Raw genomic sequence first — 23667 nt, forward strand, 5'->3', positions numbered from 1 at the left:
GAATAAATTGCATTACCTAAAACAAAGAATACCTAAGCATGAGTCATGAATATGTAGTTGCTGATATTTGTGTACTGTAGTATGTTGATGTTGGTTATTTATAAGATTTTTGACTGGCAGTTAGGCCATTTCACATGTGACTTACACATCTGATTCTGGGAAAATTTTTTTAAATTACTTCATTTCAATCAATGTTTATATGGCAAAATGCAAATAAAATGAAGGTATTCTAAGAGATTTTCAGTGTGATGCCAAAACTGTGTTTGTAATAAATCAGCCTGATATGTGTTTATTTAACTTTCTTGCATTTTAAACAGTTAAACTAAATGCAATAATTTCTTAATAGCAATTTTTATATACTAGTTATATATTTCCAACTTTGTTTTTATGAACCTAGAGATTTTCACATTAAGGACAGCAAATTATATTTACTACAAGTTTAAAGACATATGACATCTTCCCTTTTTTCTGAACCTAGAACTAAGTGTGCGCACACACACACACACACACACACACACATGCCCTCGAATAGGCAATCCATACATACTTGTATGTATATATACATACGAGTTATTATAATGAAAATATGCTGGCTTCTTTACTGAAAGCCTACTATGCCCTGAGCACTATGCTTGTCATGTTTTGTCTCACTTCACCTGCATATTAGCAGTTTGGTGTGGATGTAGTTAGCCTTATGTTGCAGTGGAGGAAATGATGGCTTAGAGATTTTAAGTAGTAACCTAAGAGCACATGGCTAATAAGTAGCAGTGCTATGGAGGTTTGGAAGTTCCTTCCCAGTAGACCTTTAGCAAAGCTGCCTAATCAGTCTGTTTTAACATAAGGAGAAAAAGCAAACCTCCCACCCTTGCTCCCAAGCTCATAGACCAAGCAATAGAATCATTCAGAATACATGCACTTGTTGTCAATAAGCTGTCAAATCCTTTACAGATTTCTGCAAAGACAGCACATTTTTAATAACATGGGGTTCCTGAGGGACTGAGGGCTAAAACAAATGAGCACAAAAGAAGAATTTGAAGATTGGTGGTTTTAAACATTTTCATTCTACTTCCAGTCCTTACAAATTTTCATAAGGATCAATAAAAATTATCCTTCATAAAAATGCAATCGTAGAATATGAAGAATGGGGTGCTTAGTGCAACATCCATGGACAAATGGTAAACATGCAGCAACTACAGTCACAGAGTGGGAAGAAGAACCAGTCAGGCACAGGCTCTAATGAGGTATCGGGGCAGTGTCCAGGGCTGCTAGGAAACCACTACAGGAAAGCAGCCTTCCTGCTGCATTCTTGCATCAGAGGGGAGAGGGCAAATGAGCTGGGCACAGTGAGGCTGATGACAAATTGCCAGTGTCTGTAAACAGCAGTTGTGCTTTGTTGTTGATGTGTATGCTTCGATTTCTACTCTCACAGAAAGGTGTGTGTGTGTGTGTGCAGGAGAGAGAGAGAGAGAGAGAGAGAGAGAGAGAGAGAGAGATTCCTAGTATATGCTGACACCATTTATAATGCTTTGCCCATTCAGTGATGAAAATTGCTATAATTGATGTGATATTTGCATGTTAGGTATTTTACTCACTTACATATTTTAAAATTAAAAAGAAAACCTTTAAAATTCTGCCTGTCAAAGTGTATCTAGTTTGTCTTCTGTGAAATGTAACCATGACACTCTCCAGAAATAATGTTTGACACTGTTCCCATGGAGTTCATTTTATGGCTTTCCTCCAGTTCTGCAGAACCATAAGATCTGCCTCTTCCAGATCCATTTATGGGATTTTTTTTTCCCCTGTAGTTACGTAGACTCTGAGAAATGTCAGCCCTGGAACCTGGAAAGTATTGACAGGACTGAAGTGTCTCTCCCTTTCAGTCAACATCTTCAGTTGTCTGAAGTTTAAGAACAGAAGTTGGCACTAGAACTTTTTAAAGAAAAGAGATTATTGCCCTTATAAATTTGTTATGTGTCATGTGTGCTACCAGAGTAGGAGCCCAACCTGAGTTTGAATTCGGATTAACTTGGGACAAAATCCAACAACCATTAGAGTCTTAGATTTAGCAGCTTCCCTTCCATGAGACTGTAGTCTTCATCACTGACAAGAAAGCTCTACCTGTTAAGTGAGAGGCTTGGTCAAAGGTGAACTGAAATAGCTCTTACTCCATGATCCACTTGGGTCAAGGCCAACAGCTTGTAAAAATCAGGTTATATCTATGTCTCAGTCCTTTCATGTTGCTGTAAAAAAAATACTGAACGCTGGGTAATTTATAAACCACAGAAATTTTTTTTTTTTACTTTGTGTGTGTATGTGTGTGTGTGTGTGTGGCAGTGGGGATGGAACCCAGGGCCTCATGCATGGTAAACAAGTGTTTTATCACTGAGCTACATTGCCAAACCTCATAGGAATTGATTTCTTACAATTCTGGAGGCTGGGAAGTCAAAGATGAAGACTGTCAATCAGAGTCTGATGAGGACTTTCTGCTTTCACATGGCAAAAGAGCAATGGGTGGAAAAGGCTGGCCACGCGTGAGGCCTCTTGTCTCAGGCCTGTCCTATTCACCAGCGAAGAGCCTCAGGTCTTATCTCCTCCTCCAGCTCCCCACTCTTAATACTATGGCCCTAGAGACTGAATTTTAACTTATATTTTTGGTATACACGCTCAGATCTTAGAACTCTGCCAGAGTGCCCAATTTTTAGACCTATATTGATTTTCTTAGAACAAAACTGAAAAGATCTCTCACTCTTTTGAATATTTTTAGGAGTAAGCAGATTTTACATTTTGCAATTAAACCAGATGGAAGATTTTTAGGTTAATGAGCCTTCACACTTAGGTGGGCATGCTGGTAGTGAATTAACTAAACTAGTGAATTAACTGTAAACAATAGTAAATTTTAGTTCTTGGAATTCTAGGCCACATCTGGAAAGAGCAGTGAAGGACTTTTAGATAATGTGTAATAATACAATATATAATAACAATGCGATATAAAGCCAAGGACAAAGGATAGGAGAGGACACAGAGAGCAAATGACAGAACATCAGGGGTTCTAGGGAAGGATGCTTCACTTAACCCAAACCAGGCCCTGGGAACATACAGGGAGGGGTGCCTACTGTTGCTGTTTATCACCTCTCTGCAGACCGCTGCTGATACCCACACTGTGCCACATCCAAGGCAAAACTGTTTTTACCCTGGATTTCAGAATGTTGGGAAAGGTGAGAAAGAGAAGGAAAATAGAAACCAGTTGGAATGATCCCTATTCCTTTTTAAATGACCATGTCAATGTGTGGGTATATACACAGAACCACACATCGGGTGCATGTGTGTTTTCTTTAATTCCTATTACAGATTTTAAAGAGATAAACATAGATCAGGGGAAACAAAATAAGATGACAAAGTGGTATCAGATATCACTGCCTCCAGGACCCATCCTTAAGGATGTCCTCCTCCCCAGCCCTGCCCATCCCAGGAGTCTGTGGAAAAGTGAATTGTATGTGATCTTTAAGTGATCCAACCTGAGACATTAAATCGGGTTAACTAAAACAACTCATTCATTTTGATGCTTTACTTTTGACCATGTTACTTCTTTCATATTTTTTTGACCATCCATAAAATACTGAGTCATGCCATTGTGTCTGACTCTGATATTCCTCACACCAAAAAAAAAAAAAAAAAAAAAAAAAAAAAAAAAAATCATTACTGACACAATCGGAATTTCCATTTTAACTATGTTAAATGTTCATCAAGATTATTTCTCTGAAACTTCATTCACTCTTACTCAACATGGCTATATACATTGTGATTTATGTCTGTATATGCTAATTTTTATAAGAATAACTCTAGAATCTCCCTGCCAAGATCTACTTGGTTCAGAGAATAGGAAATACAATGAGACTTTCAACATACTAAAAAATTTGGAGGATCCCCTCTTACTGTAGCAGACTTCAAGCTAAACCACAAAATATGACTAAGATAAATTTCCATCACCTCCTTTCTCCCAACCTTATAAAAATAAGTAATACTTATTCAGGTATTTAATAGTTTCAATTACCAGATTAACTGTTCCTAAAGAAAATATAAATTATTTGATGTCATGTATTTAAAACAAAGGTCATCTAACTTAAGTTTTCAAAACCATTCTGGTTTGAATTGCTTACACTTCCTAATAAGAAATCAACCATAACAGTTCATTTTATCCTCCATTGCAGAAGACAATAGATGTGCATCTTCAGACGCAGTGTCGTGTGCCAAGTGCCTTGCGCTGGGTCCAGAATGTGGATGGTGTGTTCAAGAGGTGTGCCTTTTTTCTTCTTTTTCTTCCTTGTTTTTCTTTTCATCACAGTTGACTTTCTTTCTAGCATGACTTCATTGCCTGAATATTCTTTGCCATAAAGGTGCATCAGGAAATATAAAGATATGTTGACAGGGAATTTTTATTTGGTTTTATGCTTGGAAATAGCATATTTGGCTGATATAAAATCAAATATAACTTTTTATTGGGAAAATTATGGTAATTTTGAAATGAAGTGAAAATCATTTTATGTTTTCCATCTGTTCTATAGAAAGAATTGGCAAACACCGATAATAAATTTTGATAGTTCCATAGGCTTTGGTGTGAAATTCTTGCTACAGCTTGAGGTATAAGGTTGTATAGTCAAGTTGGACCATTAGCTTATGCTTGCTAAAGAAAAGCAAGCTAATTTATCAGTCCATTTCATTTGTTTTTCTTTGATCTACTTGAAGATAAGTCATTTGCTTCATTTCTTGACATTGTACATGAATTTATTGGTTACATGTGGAAAATGTGATGCTTTTGACATGTGACCTTGTTCATGAAATATGAGGTACTTTTAAGTTCTGTGGGATAGAGAATAACTCAGAAAATGTTTATTGTTTAAAATTAGTGTCTGCATTATACAAGAGAAAAAATTCTAATGACAAAATTCTTATTATAATAATTATAGTGTATTCCTTCTTTTTTGACTCTCAAGTTGTTTTGAAAGTTTTTATCCTTTGGTCAATTATCTTTAATCAAAACTACCTGTATATATGTAAAGAAGTGGTCTGCTACATTGGGGTTTCTTTTGTTGTTAGATTGCCTAGGCAATTTTATATTTACTTATGTAACACCTGGGAATTGGAACGAATAAGGTTTTAAGGGTCTTTTTCTTGATGTGGAGATAAAACTCTGCCTTTGATCTCCTCTGACTAAACTCAACAAATGTATTTACCATCATGTTTCCACCTTCTCTTGTTACTGCTTGTCCTAAGGCATCTCCCAGCAGGAAAAAGTAATCAAGTATAGTGAACATAACTTTCTTCGATGAAGCAAGTCAAGATAGAGGCAGGGGAGGGGTACACAAGACAGAGCCATGTCTGTAAATCAACCTTTCTGGCTGATAGCCTGAAGCTCCCACCTGCACTCTGGGGTCTGTCTGTGAAAAGATTAGAAGTCATTCCTGAACTAGGCTTCACACAACCCATGGAGCCAAGCAACATCACAGACAGAACAATTCCAGTTTCAGGGTGCAATCTCATGGCTTCTTACGAGCCAAAGATCAGCAGACTTCACTTCATTCTCTGAGTCTCTCTTTCATCTCTATAACCTTGAACTTGAAGTTAACTTATAGGTTTCTGTTTGTCTTAGAATGTTTCTGACCCTAAACAACATGCTATTTTAGAATCTTACTTCCTCACTAAGAAAGATCCTTAGAACCCTGATGTTTTCCCACCTGACCTCCAATGCTTTCAGGAGGGTGTTTGGAGGAACTCTCAAAGATGCTTCTGAAGCCCATTTGTCAGCCAATTGGAGCATCAAGTTTTGGAGGAAGCCCCTCTCCATCTCATAGTTCTGACTAGCACAGAATTTCAGAAAAGCCACAACTCTGGGAAAACAGTCAGTCCTGTCACAGAAGGAGGGATCTGGGGTATTTAGAGGGATGGGTAGTAAGGTGGAGGAAGGTAAGCTAAGGGAAAGAAAGGTGGCTGCCAGGGCGGTGGGATAGGGAGTGTCCTATGTCCACCATGGGCAAACCCTCAGATGGACTCGTCAGGGGAAAATGTTCAGAAATTCACTGACTGTTCATGTCACCAAATTTTTTTCTGTACAATGTGGTGTAGTCTGATTTATATGTCGAAAAACAGGCTCTAAAGAGAGACTAAATTGGATTCAAATCCTAGTTTCTCCAGGTTCTAACTGTAAACTTGGATATGTTAATCACTTTGAACCTCAGTTTTCCCTTCCTCTAAACTGGGAATAGTAACTGCACCTGCCTTACTGTCTTTGAGGCCATAATAAAGCAATGTGTGGCACACAGGTACTGCTTAAGAAATAGGAGTCATGATTCTGTAGGGCTTTGGTGAGGCTTAGAAAACTGGGATGATTGCCTGTGTTGATAACAACCTCAGGGCAAGCACCCAGCCTTAGGACTCAACCAATGTTGGCAAGACCTGCGGGAGGAGCTGTCCATTCCCTGAAGGCTGGCCTAACATCATCAGGAGACAGAAAGCATTGTTGAATTTTGGAAGGTCACTCATCATTTAGGCATAGATGCAACTGATGTCTCTGATTTCTCAGCCAGTAAACTGAGGGGAAAAGGAAGAATGAGGTTTTTGTTTTTGTTTCTTTTTCTCCCTGTTTATGATGAGAACGTAAATAATAATAAAATAAGCCTGCTTTGTATAATTTTCAAGGCTGGTAGAAAGTAAAAATAACAATAACAACAACAACAAAATAGGAGATACTCAGTTGAATTGCATTCTTATGTAGTATGTTAATCTGCCATTCTGTATCTTTTACTTTCTCCTTTTTTTTTCCCATGATACATGAAAGTAATCAGAAAATAATTGGGATAGAAAGGACCTGATCAATATTAGGTTTAATACCTCATGTGTCTTGTTAATATCTATGAAAGATGTGTTAAGTTTTGAAGAATTATCTTCCTCCCCTGGCTGCTAGTCTGATACAGAGTGTCACAGCACAGCCAGAAGCTTAGAAGGTAACTGTGGAGCATAGTTACTCTAAAATATGATATGAAGGTCATTCACTGTCAAAAGGAAGATGATAGAATTTTTCCATTTCTGTGCAGGTTGCCATGTTTGGCAGTCAAAAAGACTCAAGACATTAGTATGGGGAAAAACTTGTGTTATTTTTATCACCAGAATACTACATTAAAACAGATGAAAGTAACAACTGATAAAAAGCCTGCCAGGGTTAACTTCAACCTGGCCTTTTCATCTCGAATGCATTTTAGAAAGTTAGATTATGAATTTGCTTTTGTTTTTCTTGTAGAAAAAGTCAAGCATAAGGATTTGAAGAAATTAAAATGACACAGAATACCAAAAATTAAAAGGGTGTGGTTTCAAATTGCTTTTCTTTTATACAAAGTGAAAAGTAGGCCACAATGGGCAGGAACAACATTCCATTCTTGAGTTTGATGCCACGGTCTTTTCTTCCCTTTTCAAACATAATTGGCCAATTGGCAATGTTTTTCTGACTTAGTTTTTACAGTGGGACAAAAACAGCCATGCTGATTCAGATATTGCAAAATAATCGAGACCATTTTGCCTATTTCAGCAAAACTATTTGACATTTAAAGGTCACATGGCATAGACTGATGTATAGTTACAGTAAATGACCCCCCCTCCTTTCTTCTCTACTCTTTATGCACAATTGACATTCTCTGGCTCCAAAGAAAAATTAAAGCTATTTGTACTTTATTTCCTTTTCATGACTTGAAGTCTTGGGTTTTTACATCTGTAAAATGCATGTGGTCTTCGTCTGTAACATGTCATGTAACACATGAACAAGCACACGTGTGCCAAGCCTCCTATACTTTCAGTATCCCCCACTCAGGAGAAATGGGGTCCCCCACTTACCCTGGGGATCTTGGGAAGAATGTGACACATACTAGAGCAGTTATCTGCCACCTCTCTCCAGGGAACTCCATGTCGTTTACAAACGCCATCTCACACACAATACCTCCAAGTTTTAACAGTACATAGAATAAATTCAGATAAAAGAAACTAAGGCTTTGGCAGTTTTCAACTTCTGGTATAGGGTTAATCAATAAAGCAAATTGAATGTTTCTGTTTCCATAATGAGCTAATCAAATGACACCTGGAGATTTTGATTGGTAAGAAAGACACATTCCCTTTTGCCTTTTCATTAATGCATGTATTACTAGACGGAGCAGGCTCTAATTCAGGATGAGCACTAGAAAGGACCAAATAGTAAACAGTCTCTGTGGGCCACACACCATCCCTATAACACATTCTGCTTTTATTGTTGTTTTACAACCTTTTAAAATGTATAAAGCATTTTTGGCACATAAACCATAGAAAAACAGGCCAAAGACTGGATCATCTCACTGACTGTACTTTGCCATGCCCTGCTCTAATTGAGAAAGGCCTGAAGATTTTGTATGAATGTTGTTATATCACCTACCACCATCATATCTAATTACTCACCAGTGCCAGGGTTGTCCCTGTTTATAATTAGTGACCTCATATTCAATACTCTATGTCCATTTAAACTTGATGATCCCTTTCTCCATACCATGTGATATTCTGTGTTTCTCCCAAATTTAATTCTCATAACATATTATATTAATTTAATAAATTTACTTGCTTAATGTGTGAATTCACCTACAGTCAGTTGACTTTGGTGAGGACTCTATTTGCCTTGCTCTGTTCCATTCCATTACTCTAGCACCTAACAAACTATTGACTTTGAGTAAGTATCCAATCAATATTTTTTAACTGAGTGATTAATTGATTAGAAATCCAATTCTCTATATCGTCTTAATTAAAGGAGAAATGATTGAATGATGAATCTATATAGCCACTGCTGGGAAGATCACTGAGCAAATATCCAACTCATATGTAAGCAAATATCCCAAATAACTCACACCAATACTGTGAATATTAGAACACATTTCCACACTTTCAATACATTTTCCATTTTTAGGAAAAAAATCCCAAATGAGTACTGAAAAATAAAAATATCGATCTTTTTTCCTCAGGATAAATTATTAGGTTATTCCATTAATACCAAGTTTATTGCATGTCTCTTAGATAACTCTCAACTACTTAAGACTGAATGATAGTGTAAATTTTAAATTTAATCAGGAGAATTCAATCTGCAATATTCTCTCTCTCCACCTCATCACGAGCATGTCCATTAGTTTACTCAATTGTTTACAGGCTTTTGTGTCTATAAGAGGCAGATAACTCTATGGTCTAAGAAATTAGATTTCTAATTTATTCTTTTGTGAATTTTTGGCATTTAATTAGGCTTGTGATTTCTAAGGTCTTGCTTTCATATTCCAAACATAATAGTATATAATAAACATACCAGTTGAGTTCTTTGAGAACCAAGACTCACATTTGGAACCAATGAGTGGCCTACTTTGGCTGAATTTTCTTTTGGATCTGTCTTTCTAAAGTAAAATATTTAGAAAGAATTAAGCTGGTATAATTTTACAGTGATCAGTTAACATTTAAAGTGCTTGGTTTCAATCTCTTCTTTAATAATTCATTTTATTCTTTTAAAATGAGATTTAGAAATTAAAGTTTTATTTATGACAAATGTGCCAGTGCTCTTATTGGAACCATGCAACTAATTTAAACGGTTGCATAATTTGTTCTGCACTGGAAATGGCTTATTTGAAATATTTGCTATGTATAGGTTTTCTTTGGTTATAACTGAGATTGTATGCGCTAAAAACATCAGTGATTTTCCTTCTTTTAAACAGGATTTTATTTCAGGTGGATCAAGAAGCGAACGTTGTGATATTGTTTCCAATTTAATAAGCAAAGGCTGCTTGATTGATTCGATAGAATATCCGTCTGTGCGTGTAATCATACCAAGTGAAAATGAAATTAACACTCAAGTGACACCAGGAGAAGTGTCAATCCAGCTGCGTCCAGGTGTGGTGATTTCAAATAAACCTATGATGATTCTTAAGTTGAAATTACAGTTCATAATAATTTGCTTGTATTTAACATTATGTAGCAGGCAGTTTTATTGCAGAGACCACAGTGAGCTTAGAATCAAGAAATCAGGGGGCTGGGGAGATAGCTCAGTCAGTAGAGTGCTTGCCTTGCAAGCACAAGGCCCTGGGTTGGATCCCCAGCACTGCAAAAAAAAAAAAAAAAAAAAAAAAACAATAAGACAATCAAGAAATCAGAATTCTGGGTTTTATCATGCTTCTGTGACCTCAGACACTATGCAAACCTGAAGAACATATGTAGTTAGCATGTGTTTCGACCCTACAATCCAATCACAGTGTGAGGTAATTGTATTCCTTCTCCACTGCAGGAAGGGAATATGCTTTACTGTACTCATTCTCCCATTCCTATCATAGTGCAGGCGTGTAGCAAAAACTCTATATTTATTGGATTGATTGATTGATTGATTAATTAGCAGGAGATGTTAATTAAACTAAGTACTTAAAGTCTTTATGATGAACTTTTAAACGCAAAACTTAAGTCACGATTATCATAATTACCTTGGCCAGCTTTGTGATGATCCTTGACATTAATGCATATCTTGCTCCTATTCTCCAGTATTTCCTCTTCCATCAGGCAGGGTTCCACCATTTGACACATTTTGTAGGCCTCTGGAAAGTATTTATTTCCTCCAGATAATTCCAGTGTAGAAACTACATACAGCAGATAAATCAAGGTATACAAGTATGCACCACTCAATTAGATAAATTGGTTTAAATCAGTATGCAATTACTTTCAAGGCTTCATTATTTTGGTGTAGGTGGTCATATCTTGTCATTAATTTTTTGAATAATCATTCTTGACATACTCCTCATCCCATTCCAAATGCTCAAGTACTTCTTCCTGACTCTTTGGTTACCAGAAAAACAAAGTCCACTTCGCTCTTGGCCCTAGGCATGTTCCCAGCTTCCAATTAAAACTGTGCTCTTCATCAGATAAAACAATGACACAGCCCAGTATGAACATGTATGAGCAGCAGTTGGAAAGGTGAAAGGGTGTACACAAAAAGGAAAGTAATTAGGTTAGTGAGATTACAGCTCTTGCCATCTTCAAATGAAAAAAAAAATTGTGTTGTTGAGTTATTAGAGAGGGAGAGAAAAAAAATGATACGCTCTTGTTCATCTAATTTTAACTCAATGTATTCACTAAAATCTTCCCTAAGACCTTCACAGGGATCTCTCTTGTTGACATAGAGCCTTTTAATGCTATGGTTGCTCAACTGTCTTTAATGATTTTTTTTTTCTCTTCCTGTTATTCTAAGGTTCATTAGCCCAGTTTTTCTGATCTATATAAGCTGACCTAGGTTTTCCCCTAGACTCCTTCCAAAATCCCCAATTTCTTAAACATTTCCACATCCCCAGTAACACTTTCATTTAGTGCCTTTTCTACTATTCATCCATGAGATTTCAGGGTCTTAATCCAGGCTCTTTCCCTTTTCAGGCTATATCAACATCAAACAGTAACATCCACAAAATTCAATTATATTTTGACTTTCTGACGCAAGTGTTTCTGGGCATGCTCCCCAGAGAGTACTTGAATTAGAGGGCAAGTTGTTAATATCATCTCTACTACAAATCTTTCTTCCAATAGTCTAGCCTCCAGCCTCTGCACTCTTCATTCTCTTTCAACAAGTGTTCATATTAGGAGAAATTTAAAATACAATCGGTTAATATTTGCAGATAAAGTAAATAAGAATTATATAATACAGCTCAACAATTAAACATAATCAACAAACTTGATGCCTTAGTCTGTTTGGCTCTCAGAATAATACTATACACTGGGTGACACAAACAATAGAAATTTATGGTCTCAGAGTTCCAAGATGGCTACAGATCCATAAGTCTGGGAAGTTCAACATCAAGGTGCTAGCAGATTTGGTACCTGGAGAGGGCTTACAGATGACCACTTTTTTGATGTATCTTATGGCACATGTCAGAGAGAGAGAGAGAATGTCCAGGCCTCTTTTTAGAAGGTCACTGTCATGACCTCACCTAAATTTAATTATCTTCCAAAGACCCATCTCCAAATACCTTCACACTGAGGATTAGAGCTTTAATGTATGCATCCATTGCAAATACAATTAGTTAGTAACACTTGATATATAAAATACTATTATATAAAGTCCATGGAATATTTTTAGAAATTAATCATATTTTAAACCAGAAAACTCAGTTCCAAAAAGTGAAAACTATTTTTATCGGCCAACATCTTTGAGAACACTAGAATAAAATATGAAATCATTACAAAAAATAAATAAATATTAAGTAACAGCAAAATTAAGAAAAACTTCTAAATAATTCTAACTACAAAAGTAAAGCAAAACTCTAGTCATAGACTGATAATAACATTAGCAAAACACATCAAAATATATGGGTGTGACTAAAGTTGTTCTCAGGAAAATTCAAAACATTAAATACTTTAATTTTTAAAAAGAATAAGTAAAGATGAATGGTGTATTCATACAAAGATATAAGAACAGCAAATCAAAATAGTAAAGAAAACAAGAGACAGAGACAGAAGGTCATAGATTTATTTAAAAAGTAATGAAACACAAAAATAAAAATGCAAAATGGATGTATAATCCAAGAGCTGGTTCTCTATAAAGCCCAATACAATAAGTAAATCAGTGGCAAATCTAATTAAGAGAACAGAAAACAAATTATCTAGTTATATAAACTATAATCACAGAAATAAATAGTTAAAAAGAACAATAAAATATTAAGCACAAAATCTACAATAAAATTTTAAATGTTTATATTAGTAAAACATTAATATTTTCCAATAAATATGTAATTATGTATTTATAGTTATAATATATTTAATATAATATATATGTGAATATATATTTATATATACACGTATATGTGTATATATGTGTGTGTGTGTGTGTGTGTGTGTGTGTGTGTGTGTGTGTATACATATATATATATATATATAAATTAGGCCTGAATGTTTTCATGGTAAAAAATGTTTCATGTTTATTCAAACAGTCAAGAAACATATTATCACTATGTCCTATAAATAAATAAATTTAGAGACAACCTAGAAACTGCTCAATTGTTATAAGGTTAGTATTATCCTACTATCAAGTTCATAATGGAATTTTAGCAAATAAATTAGACTACATATGCTAAAAACAATAGCACAAGTAAATAAGCTTAAAATAGTAAACCAGAGGTAATTGATTTTTAGAATTAATGTATTTTTGCAATCTCAATTTAGCAAAAAATAATAAAACATATTGTTATCTCATTAGTTACTGAAAAATCATTCAAAAAATTTAGTGCCCATTCCTAGTACTAAAAGTAAAGAATACTTCCTTAATATATATTAATGAATATATATTTTAATATATATTAAAATCCTTCTAGAAGTTGTACAAAAACACAATTAAATATGAAAGCCAAATAGGAGTTTTAAGCATTTTGTAAAAACCAAGCAAAATTATCATATGTATCTACCTGGAAAATCCAAACAAATCCATTAAACCTATTGACTTTTTTTATTGTGGCATATTGTTTTTCAATATATTCAAACTCAATTTGCTATATAGTATTAAATATGATAAAAAAAGATGAATTCATAGGGGAAAAAACCTAAAATGTAAATTATCTAGGAATAAACTTTAAAAAAATTACAGAATCCATTATCCTACCTAAAAAAAAAGATATGAATAAATAGAAAAGAATTTTTTGTTCTTGAATAGGAAGATAATATATCAAAGACAGTTCTTCAAAAACATATTATGTAAATATAACAAAATTCAAGGGAATCAATAAATATACAAATTCAGTCAAATTCAAATGTATTTTAAACAAATATTTATTGAAACTTGGTATTCATGTATCTTGATATGTAACACCATATTTCTTCAGAATACATTGCTTGAAGTACATTTGGTAGGTGTTGTCAATCAGTTTCCTATCACTGTTATGAAATACTTGAGATAAATGACTTAACCATTAGGCCCCAAATTTTCAGTTATTTAAACATTTCAATGAAATTGACACAGGTACATTAAAATGGGTTGGAAATAAGAACCAACATCTTCTATGCATTATATCTACTAATATTAATATCATTATATTATAATTGTTACATTATAATTATAGTCTCAATATTATATCATTCTATGTTATATACTATATTTAAGTTTTTATACATGTTCCACACTTGAGACTATGGGCAAAATGAGTTAAAATGAGGAAAAATTTATTTTGGCTCATGGTGTCAGAAATTTCAGTCCATGGTCACTTGGCTCTGTTGCTTTTGGTCAAAGCAGAATGTTATGGCAAAGAACATGATGGGCAAGATCTGTCCACTTCATAATGGCCAAAGAGCTATGAGCAAAAGAGCAAAGAGTGGAGAGTTCTATTATTTCTTCAAGGGCATACAGCCTTGACCTAACTTCCTCCAACTAGGTCAAGCTTTTAAAGGTTTCACCACCTCCCAATAGCACTGCAGGCTGCCTTTAGCATGTGGGCTTTTAGGGGACATTTAAGATCCAAACCATAGCACTAAGTCAAATGTATATAAATTAATTTAGATTTCTAATGTACATTGCCATATGATTCACAAGAAAATCTGAGATCTAGTTTTGACTTTCAGGAGTGAACGTTGCCTGTTCAACCTTTTAACATCTTCAGTTTGTTAGGTATTACTGATCCCATTTTCTGTTTTCTTTTGCCTTTCTTATAGTGCTAAAAAGTCCAAATATTTTTCCTAAGCTTATTAACCATCTTTGTCTCTTTGTTGGTGTGACTTAACTCTCTATACAATTATTATTATTTTTTTTATAATTAAACACTAATTTTTAGCAGACTGTCATTATATATGAAGTTTATGTATTATTTGCCTCTAAGGAATGTAACCAAATCCTTAAAAAGTCTTGCTCTTTGGAAAATATTTGAGCTTTGAAAACTAAATTGCATTTTTCTACTTGTGTGTTACATTTAATTTATGCACATTAATAAATGTGGCTTTTTGTAGATAATAAAGGTATTTTAGTTTTTCTCAGACTATAGATTAACCAGTTCAAAAGTTGGAAAGCGACTTCAGTGCTGTACACAAGTAATGATAATAATGATGAGCCAGGAGAAAGCTGGACAGACTTGATGGAGGATGGGAGTTGGAATCCACAGGGTTGGTAATTGTTGAGCTTTGAGGGACTCCAAGGATCTGGCTAAGCAACTGAGTGAGGTAGGGAATGTTACCCCCTATGGAGGGCCTGGTGTTGAGTTCAAACTGGGATTATGTGAGGCTGAAGCTTAGGGAAGAGAAATGGGTTAGAGATCGAAGAGTGTTAGAGATCGAAGAGTGTCAGAGGCATCCATGAGAGATGGCTGGTGGTGGAAATATGAATGAAATCAGGGTAGTAAACAAATGAAAGGAGAGATGCCTAATTCCATGTCAGTCACTACTGATTCAATTTTCCACCACTATTTGAATTTCTGTGTACAAATTAGCCTAATTATCTAATATGTATAAATCATTTTCCCCACAAAGCTGTGAGCTCCTTAAAGCAGAACTATATATTAAAATCCTCATATATAACAGGTATTTATTAAGTTGAAATATGCTCATCTAAACAATGAGTTTTCTTATCAGAAACATATGAGATTTGGGATATAATATACATAGCTGTATTTTACCACCTACAGATAGAAACGTGACTCTGCGATGTGAAAGTCTTTTCCACCACGAGACATGTAAGAGTTGAGGACTTGATATATCACATACTGAAATGTAAAATGTTCATCATTACTATTAACTTTGATTTGTTTATAGATTATCACTTTCTTGATAAAGTTCGTTAAAAACTGAAATGTAGTTTATAACCTGAAATATAGTCACTATTAAGAAACTTTTATGGATATTTTTATTGCAACACACACCAACTGGAGTCCTTAGAGAACCTATAGCTTATAGGACTGCAATTTCTATATTTAAAATTGAGTATTTTAAATGAGGTTAAAAAAAACTGACCTTTTTAGTTTGTTTCTTTTCACTCCTTCAACTTTACCTTTTTTCCTAATTTTTACTCATTGATCTTAGGTAAAAATAATAACAAAAATAGGCTACTGGTTCTAGTTGATGTTCTCTAAGGACAATGAGATTAAATCTTAAGAAGAAAAAGGAGAGAATGGAATTCTCTAATTCTCTAATTTTAATTAGCACATGATAAAGATTAGACTTCTACCTATTTAAGAATATTTTCAACCTTGATTTATTTTAATATTATACGGGAAAAATTCCTTTAATTTAGGGTAAGTTAAATTTTTTAAAAATCTGGAATGTTTTACTCTTTCTTAATTTCAAATTTAACTTCCCTCCCCGCAAAATAGAAACACATACATTTTCCCTCCAACCCCTGGCACATATCCCCATTTAATTCCCCCTTTTCCCAAACTCAGAAATGTGCTTGAGTCTGTGTCTTGCTGTTTTAATCCAATCCTTTTTCAAGAGGCCTTCACCTTCCTTTGCTCAAATGTAATGAATAGACATTGGCTTCTCTTTCTTTCTCCTACAGTTTTCCACACTTTCTTGTGGTTTTTCAATTTCATCTTATGCAAAACATTTTTTCAGTTGTCTCTTCTTAGTGTCCAGCAATGTTCACTGAAGCCAGCACCTCAGAGATGCTCGCATCATTATTGAGTCGTTCAGAATGCATTCTAACCACTTTTGTTCCTTGGGGCTATTCAAACCAGTCACTGGTAATACCTCTAAGTAGGTCGTCAACTTTCCTCCAAGTCCTTTTTCTCATTCTATGTCACAGACTCACTTCTTCCCTTTGAAGTTAATTGAAGGAAATAAGGATTTGATCCTTTAGAATCTCAAAAGAGATGAGGAGGAGCTTCCCTAGCAATACTACAGGTGGCACCATGAACATTTTGGGGCCAGATGATACTTTTCCTCTTAAACTCTCCCTACACTGTGGGAAAGAAGTTCTAGATACTAACTTCTTTTTGATCTTTTGAAACGCTGTCCCAAATGTACTTCAAACACAATGTACTTATAGAACATGGAGTAACTATGCATGTGCTAAACAGAGACTTCAGAGAGGAAAACAATTCTTACCCAGTGTTGTTGCTTAGAGTCTAGTAGTAGTAATGGTAATAACTACTAACATCTACCATGTACCAAATACTGTGTCAAATATTCTACACAAGCTATCTTGTTCAGTAGCTCTTAACCAACAGAGAAGATAAAGATGCCCTGTCTGGAATCTCATAATTATATGGTAATCATCATAATGGTTGTATGATCCAGTTGCTATGGAAACACAGGGAGGGATAGCCCCAGTCCAGGGAGGAGCAGATTACTGAGCAGTGTCTCCAAGCAGTAATTACATAAAAAGAGGGAGGGTAGGACACCACACCACAGGCAAAGGAAGTAACATAAACAGGGCATAGGAATATATATTTGTGGGGTGTATGTGGGCACTTACAAGAAGTTCTGTTTTGCTAAAGATGTAGATAGAATCAAGATTATGGGGGTACTTTCCTCTGCCATGTTTAGCCATTTGGACATTAACCATCTGATGGAGAGCTACTGACAAAGTTTAAGCAGGGAATGACAGAGCAATTTTCAGTTTTAAAAAGATGGGCTCACTGGTGGTCTGACTATAGGCAAGTGGGACGCTAGAGGAAGACAAATGAAGAGACTACAGGAAATAGTGCAGGCAAAACCCAAGAAAGGCTGGAGTGGATTGGACTCTATCCTCATGTTGTGGCATACTGTAGGAATTCATTTGAAATCTTTAACTCAATGAATACTAAGTAAGGAAATTGACTAAAAAATAAACTACCAAATTCCCACTCTCAATTATAAATAACCTGATTCCACCTTGTATTTAGAATTCTAAATCTATAAAAGTAAAAAATACATAAAAAGCCAAAGAGGAAATGTCATGGTTAGCCCCAAATTATAGTCAGGTATAACTATTTTCTTTATAGTTGCCCTTAGCCAGTCATCAACTATGTTTAGTGGTAAGAATGGACTGTTTAATGATGGGAAAAAAAAGTCCTACAATTGGTGAGAAAATGGGATTGAAATCCCAAAGGGAAAAGAAGAAAAATCAGATAGTACCACATCCAGGAGAATCTGATGATATTTTAAAGACACTCACATAAATGCATATCTAAATAGATTTTTAACATTTACCTGCTTTTCAAATATGGAAAACTGTTGAAAAGAATGATGTATTTGTAGCATTCCAATAATGGATATGGACAAAAAGACAACTCAGTCGTCACTGGAATCTCAATCCTTATTGTAGAAAAATTACTTGTTACTTTCTGAGATTGGTAAAAAGAAGATCTTGGAAACATAAATAAAGTAATCATTACCCTTCTTCTACAACAGCCCAAACCCCTAAAGTAACAAGAGCAGCTATAATTAAAGGACATATTGACTTATGTCCTGTATTAAAATTCAATGTAATTATTAACTCATTGTACCTTACAACTGAAAATATTTGGGAAGTACACTTCAGATCAAGTTTACCCTTATTTACATAACAATTCCAGTTGAATATAACTGTTCAGTAATATCTGATACTTGGAATATTCTTGATAGTTTTAAAGTAATAATGGAAAGGTATTAAATGTGGATCATGAAAAATTCATATCATTCTTTGGATAAAATTGCCTCGTAAATCATATATTACTCATGAGGAGGCGTGAGTGTTTAGAAGGAGGTTATTCTTATAGAAGAAAGATCAAGAATGGGAGTACTCATTTCTCCTCCTTCCCCAACATCCCTGATCTATTTATTTTCAACCATTGGATGTAGCTATTAAGCATTTGATGGACCTGAGGTCATTGCTGCTTCATGGCAGAATGCAGATGTCTATCAGAACAGTTATGCTGTCATTTCCATATGGCCACAACCATGCCAACTATAGATCCTTTGATCACAATCCTGGTAACCTGCAGTGCTAAGTACCACATCCTGAAATGGGTCATAGCACTTCTTTAATTAAATAATGCCCAGATTTCACACTCTATTCTTCATTTCAAATTATGCCTATGTACCTTGTCCAATACAGTTTATAAATGGTTCTATAATGAGATAACATGAAAAGTTTAAGATATTCATATAACTCTAAAATGCCACAAATTATGACAAAAAAATCACATCATTATAAACTTCCCCCAAAATTTGAAATTTGAAAACTAAATTTATTTAATTTTAAATTCAATGTTATCCAGCAGTCACATTCTTTAGTGAAAGTTCAAAGTCTGATATCAAATATCTAACTATGTGAGTTAATTCATTTTAAATTTAAGTCCAGAATTTATCATCCCCCACTTTTTCATCTGCTTTATCTCAATTAGATGGATTCTTGATGCTGTGGTGGAACTAAGAGTCTTTCCTCAGCTAAACTTTTGAGTTTTGCCTTTTATTGGAATGGAATAGTTCATTCAAGATTTAAATGATTTAATACAATTTTAATTTCACTGCAGCGAATTATATGTCTCACTTTGTAAAGATTTTATAGTAAATTGGATGCCCAAGATTATTATATCACTGGCCCTTACCAACCCAATTTCAAAAACAAGCCAGTCCCAAGCCATTTAGTAGTTTCCGTAGACTAAATTACGTTCCCAGAACTGAGCGCATATTCCAATTCAAAGGCAGTTCCCAAAGACCTTGGCAGAAACTCAGTAGCATTTTAGAAGCTGGATAGTGAATTTTTTTGTTTGTTTTTATCACCTAATCTATGCCAGTTTTGTGGAATCCACAAGCATAATTCAGCTCTGCATAGGTCCTCTCTCAGAGTAGCATCTAAGGCACTGCTGTCTTCTTTAATAGCCTCATGATGGTGGCAATCACAGACATTGCCATATTTTTAAATATGTTTCTTTCTGAGCAAATATATTCAATCCTTCTCTAATGTCATCTGGCCTTTGCGCCCTGTGTTGGTAGCACCCCAGTAGGAAATATGTTGGAGTTTTACATAGAGACACAGTCTTCACCATGCTGTGGGTATGTACTTCTGCTGCCTCTTACAGTGGAATACTAATGCCTACAAAACCTGTCTCCAAGACTTTTCTCCCTCATATATAATTATCCAATCCAAACTAGCTTAAGAGCACATTGTGGGGAATGTTTTAAGCTTCAGGGCAAGATGTGGTAATCCAAGTATGACCTCTTCAATTTCCTTCTTAACAAACAAAGTGGGATTTGGGTTCAGCCTATCTAGAGCTAACTACCTTAAGCTGACTACTTAAAGCTAGACCATAACAGGAAGTTCAGGAGCCTTGCCATGTAGAAGTAACAATTATTGCTCTCTCCAGCAATGACTAAAAGGCTTGTGTATGGAAAGATTCTCTTTGCACCCTTATCTTGAAAGCTCATCTTACTGAGCTTTCAGTCCACACTGAGGAGTTCAACTGACCAGGACACCTACATTAAGGCTAGTACCTATGTCATCTAAAATCAAGCCACAGACACCAACACCCTTAAATCTTGAGCATTTGACAAGACTTCCTTACAGCTTCTTCTTTGCTGAGGCCAAAGATACCAGATTTTGCCTGCTAGACCATGAACAGATGGCATTTGCTGAGGTCCTCATGTGGCTAGCATTTGGTTAGAGTGCTCTGAATAGCTTAGAATTCCAAGAACTGTGCCTTTGCTGAAACTACACAAGCTCCACCTTTGGCTGAGGTCACCAACCGGGATCTTTGCTAAAACCCCTATGCAATATTCTGAATATCTATTGCATATAGTAACACCTCTGTGAAAACAAACAGCCATTCATGTTTAGGCAGTCACCATAAACTTCAGTGATTCACCAAGATAAAATTACCACGTGGCCTGTGCCTAAGGCCTTCAGTAAGACGCCCAAGTCAACAGTAAAAAAATCAACTAAACAGTTTATACATTTTTTAAAATCCTGACCATAATCAGGCACAGTGGCACATGCCTGTAATCCCAGTGGCTCAAGCCTGAAACAGGAGAATCACAAGTTCAAAGCCAGACCCAGCAACTTACTGAGGCCCATTCTCAACATTAAGAAATAAAAATTTAAAAAGCTGGTGATGTGGCTAGGTGGTTAAGCACCCCTGGTTTCAATCCCCAATGCAAAAATAAATAAACTATTTTTAAAAATGAAAATAAAAAAAAAAAATCCCGACCACACATTAAAGTTCAATTCCCTTTGTTACATGTTAAATTTCAAGTCCCACCAAATTACACTCCCCAGTTGTGTTCCATGAGTATTTCTCATTGGTCTGGCTCTGAGTACCACTTTCTAACATTCTCCTAAATTTAATTTCTTCACCCAAATTGCAGAACAATTCCACAGGGACAGGGCTCTTCACCAGAAGCCCAAAAGCTGAGCAGAATAAATGCTCTTTGGAGACAGTTCAGCTTCTAAAGGGAACTGATGAGGGAATGGACTGGGCTGGGCTACATAAGCCCAATTTTTCTGCACAAACTCTTGGGCTACAGCACTAGAGGGGTTTCCTGTACATAAGGAAAAATAGGAATGAGTTAATAGTCCCCTTTTCTCATAATTATTATATTATTATATGCCTTAATATTTTGAATAGATTGGGTAATTCAGTTGAAAGCTTTTGATTTGTGAAATAATTTTAAAAAATACTGCTACTTTAAAACATTAAAATTGGGTCAGTTAGGGGATTCCTTTAACAAGAACACCTGCCCAACAATTAGGTATACAAATCCAAACTTATGTTTTAAAAAAATGTTTCCACTCAAAATAGTCTCCATGGGCAAATAATTAATGACTTGAAAAGCATTTGCTTTATTGTTTAAAACAGTGAGATTCACAAACTAAATAATTACTTTTCCCAATGTACTTTAAATTAAAAGCAGACCTACCAACTCTATCTATAGGACCCTAGAGGGATTGCCCAGGTCCTTGAATCAAATGATAATGTGACAGAGAATGAAATTAAACATTGCAGACAGTTGTCCTTGGGAACCATTCCCCCCATTTCTTCTTGGGGTGACTCTCTCTTCACATCCACTTACATTTTTTATGGAGGCCAGAGCCTCATCTCTATGATCCCTCTCCAGTATGTGTTTATTTAACCCCTTTTATATGTTGGAAGGACATCCTCCAGGTCCTCCACATGGCACCCCTGGGTACCATTCTCTAGTCCACTGTCTCATTCACTAACTGATGAAAAGAACTTTATTAATTAATTCATGATGAAATACTCACTAGTTTGAAGAGCTTAACATACTGTTCATACAAGAATTTTTCTCATCTCATATATAAATATGCCTTAATTCAAAAGAATGAATTTATACCTGCATCATCCAATCCTCTTCAGGCATCTTTCTGATTTGCCTCAAATCATTCCACAAGCATAGCCACCTACACCCTCTGGAGACACTGTGCTTTTCTAGCTACTGAGAGCTATAGGCAACACAGGTTCATGTGATGATACCCTGTTACATTTATTTTGAGCTGGCCTATTTGATATTATTTCTGTCTAGCCTATAGAACAGTGAGAAATGCATTGTAGAATTTGGAGATTATTACATTGATTTTCGAAATGCCTTGTAACTAACCATTCCAGAATATTCCAAACGTCATGATATGCAAATTTGTGATAATTGTTCTAGATGCTAAAATGCAACTAAATTATTGGCAGCATATCCTGAAATGCATAAAATGAAGACTATATCATGAATTTTCTTTCTTTGAATTAGGAGCTGAAGCTAATTTTATGCTGAAAATTCATCCTCTGAAGAAATATCCGGTGGATCTTTATTATCTGGTTGATGTATCAGCATCAATGCACAATAATATAGAAAAATTAAATTCCGTTGGAAATGATTTATCTAGAAAAATGGCATTTTTCTCCCGTGACTTCCGCCTTGGATTTGGCTCATATGTGGATAAAACTGTTTCGCCATACATAAGTGTCCACCCTGAAAGGATTCATAATCAATGCAGGTATCTAATGTTTGATGTGGATAATAGTCAATGATGTTTTCTCCTGTAAAATCTCATTTTGTTTGTTGCTATATGAAGAACTTGACAAATTTTATAATTTTGTCTTATTAAGTAAGAATAAAAAATATTTGAGAAAGAAGTTTGTTCCTATCTGAAACTTTTATTTGTACCTTAGGTTTTTTATTTTATATTTCTTCAAGTTTTAATTATTCAGTTTTATCACCAAAGAAACCCCTTACCTTTTATTAGTAACTTTGCATACATTTCCCATAATCAGGCTGTTACATATATAAATTACCTCTCTGGATATTCTGTATTTCTCCTTTCTCATTGTTCTACATTGGTGAAACTAAGGTCTGACACATTTTAAAGTATTCTTGTTGCCATTAGTTATCTGTCTCTCCATTTCTGTGATGATTGGGTTTAATTACGTTCCTTCTCATGTGACCTTAAAGAAAGAAGGTTATCCCACAGAAAGAAGTCGGAAGGATGAGAATTTGATGTCTGAGCCTTTTTTCTTACCATTTTGCAATTCTGATTCTAAAAGGTACATGCTTAGCAATGAAAAGAGAACCAAGTTACAAGTTCTCACACAGCATTACTTTGGCCTGTTCAGTATTCAAAGAATAAATCTGTATAGTTCTGGTTTCCAAAATCATTTTATTTTGATACATCTTCTATTTTCATAAATTGCTCAACTTACCTTACACTGCACATTC

General features: G+C 35.1%; 1 protein-coding gene across 13 annotated transcripts in view; it reads left to right on the plus strand.

The window, feature by feature from the left end:
- Positions 1-23667, plus strand: part of ITGB8 (integrin subunit beta 8) — an 89904-nt gene that overhangs the window by 31676 nt on the left and 34561 nt on the right. For 5 of the 13 annotated variants that reach the window (XM_079152315.1, XM_079152314.1, XM_079152309.1 and 2 more), the window contains 3 exons: positions 4209-4294; positions 9756-9930; positions 22702-22948. In XM_079152315.1, the coding sequence (XP_079008441.1) occupies positions 4209-4294; positions 9756-9930; positions 22702-22948 (508 nt within the window). Of the gene's footprint in view, positions 1-4208; positions 4295-9755; positions 9931-14847; positions 15211-22701; positions 22949-23667 lie in introns of those variants that run through there. The other 8 variants (XM_079152320.1, XM_079152319.1, XM_079152321.1 and 5 more) reach the window with 3 other exon arrangements.

This window comes from Sciurus vulgaris, assembly GCF_902686455.1.
Source record: "Sciurus vulgaris genome assembly, chromosome: 8".
Lineage (NCBI taxonomy): Eukaryota > Metazoa > Chordata > Mammalia > Rodentia > Sciuridae > Sciurus > Sciurus vulgaris.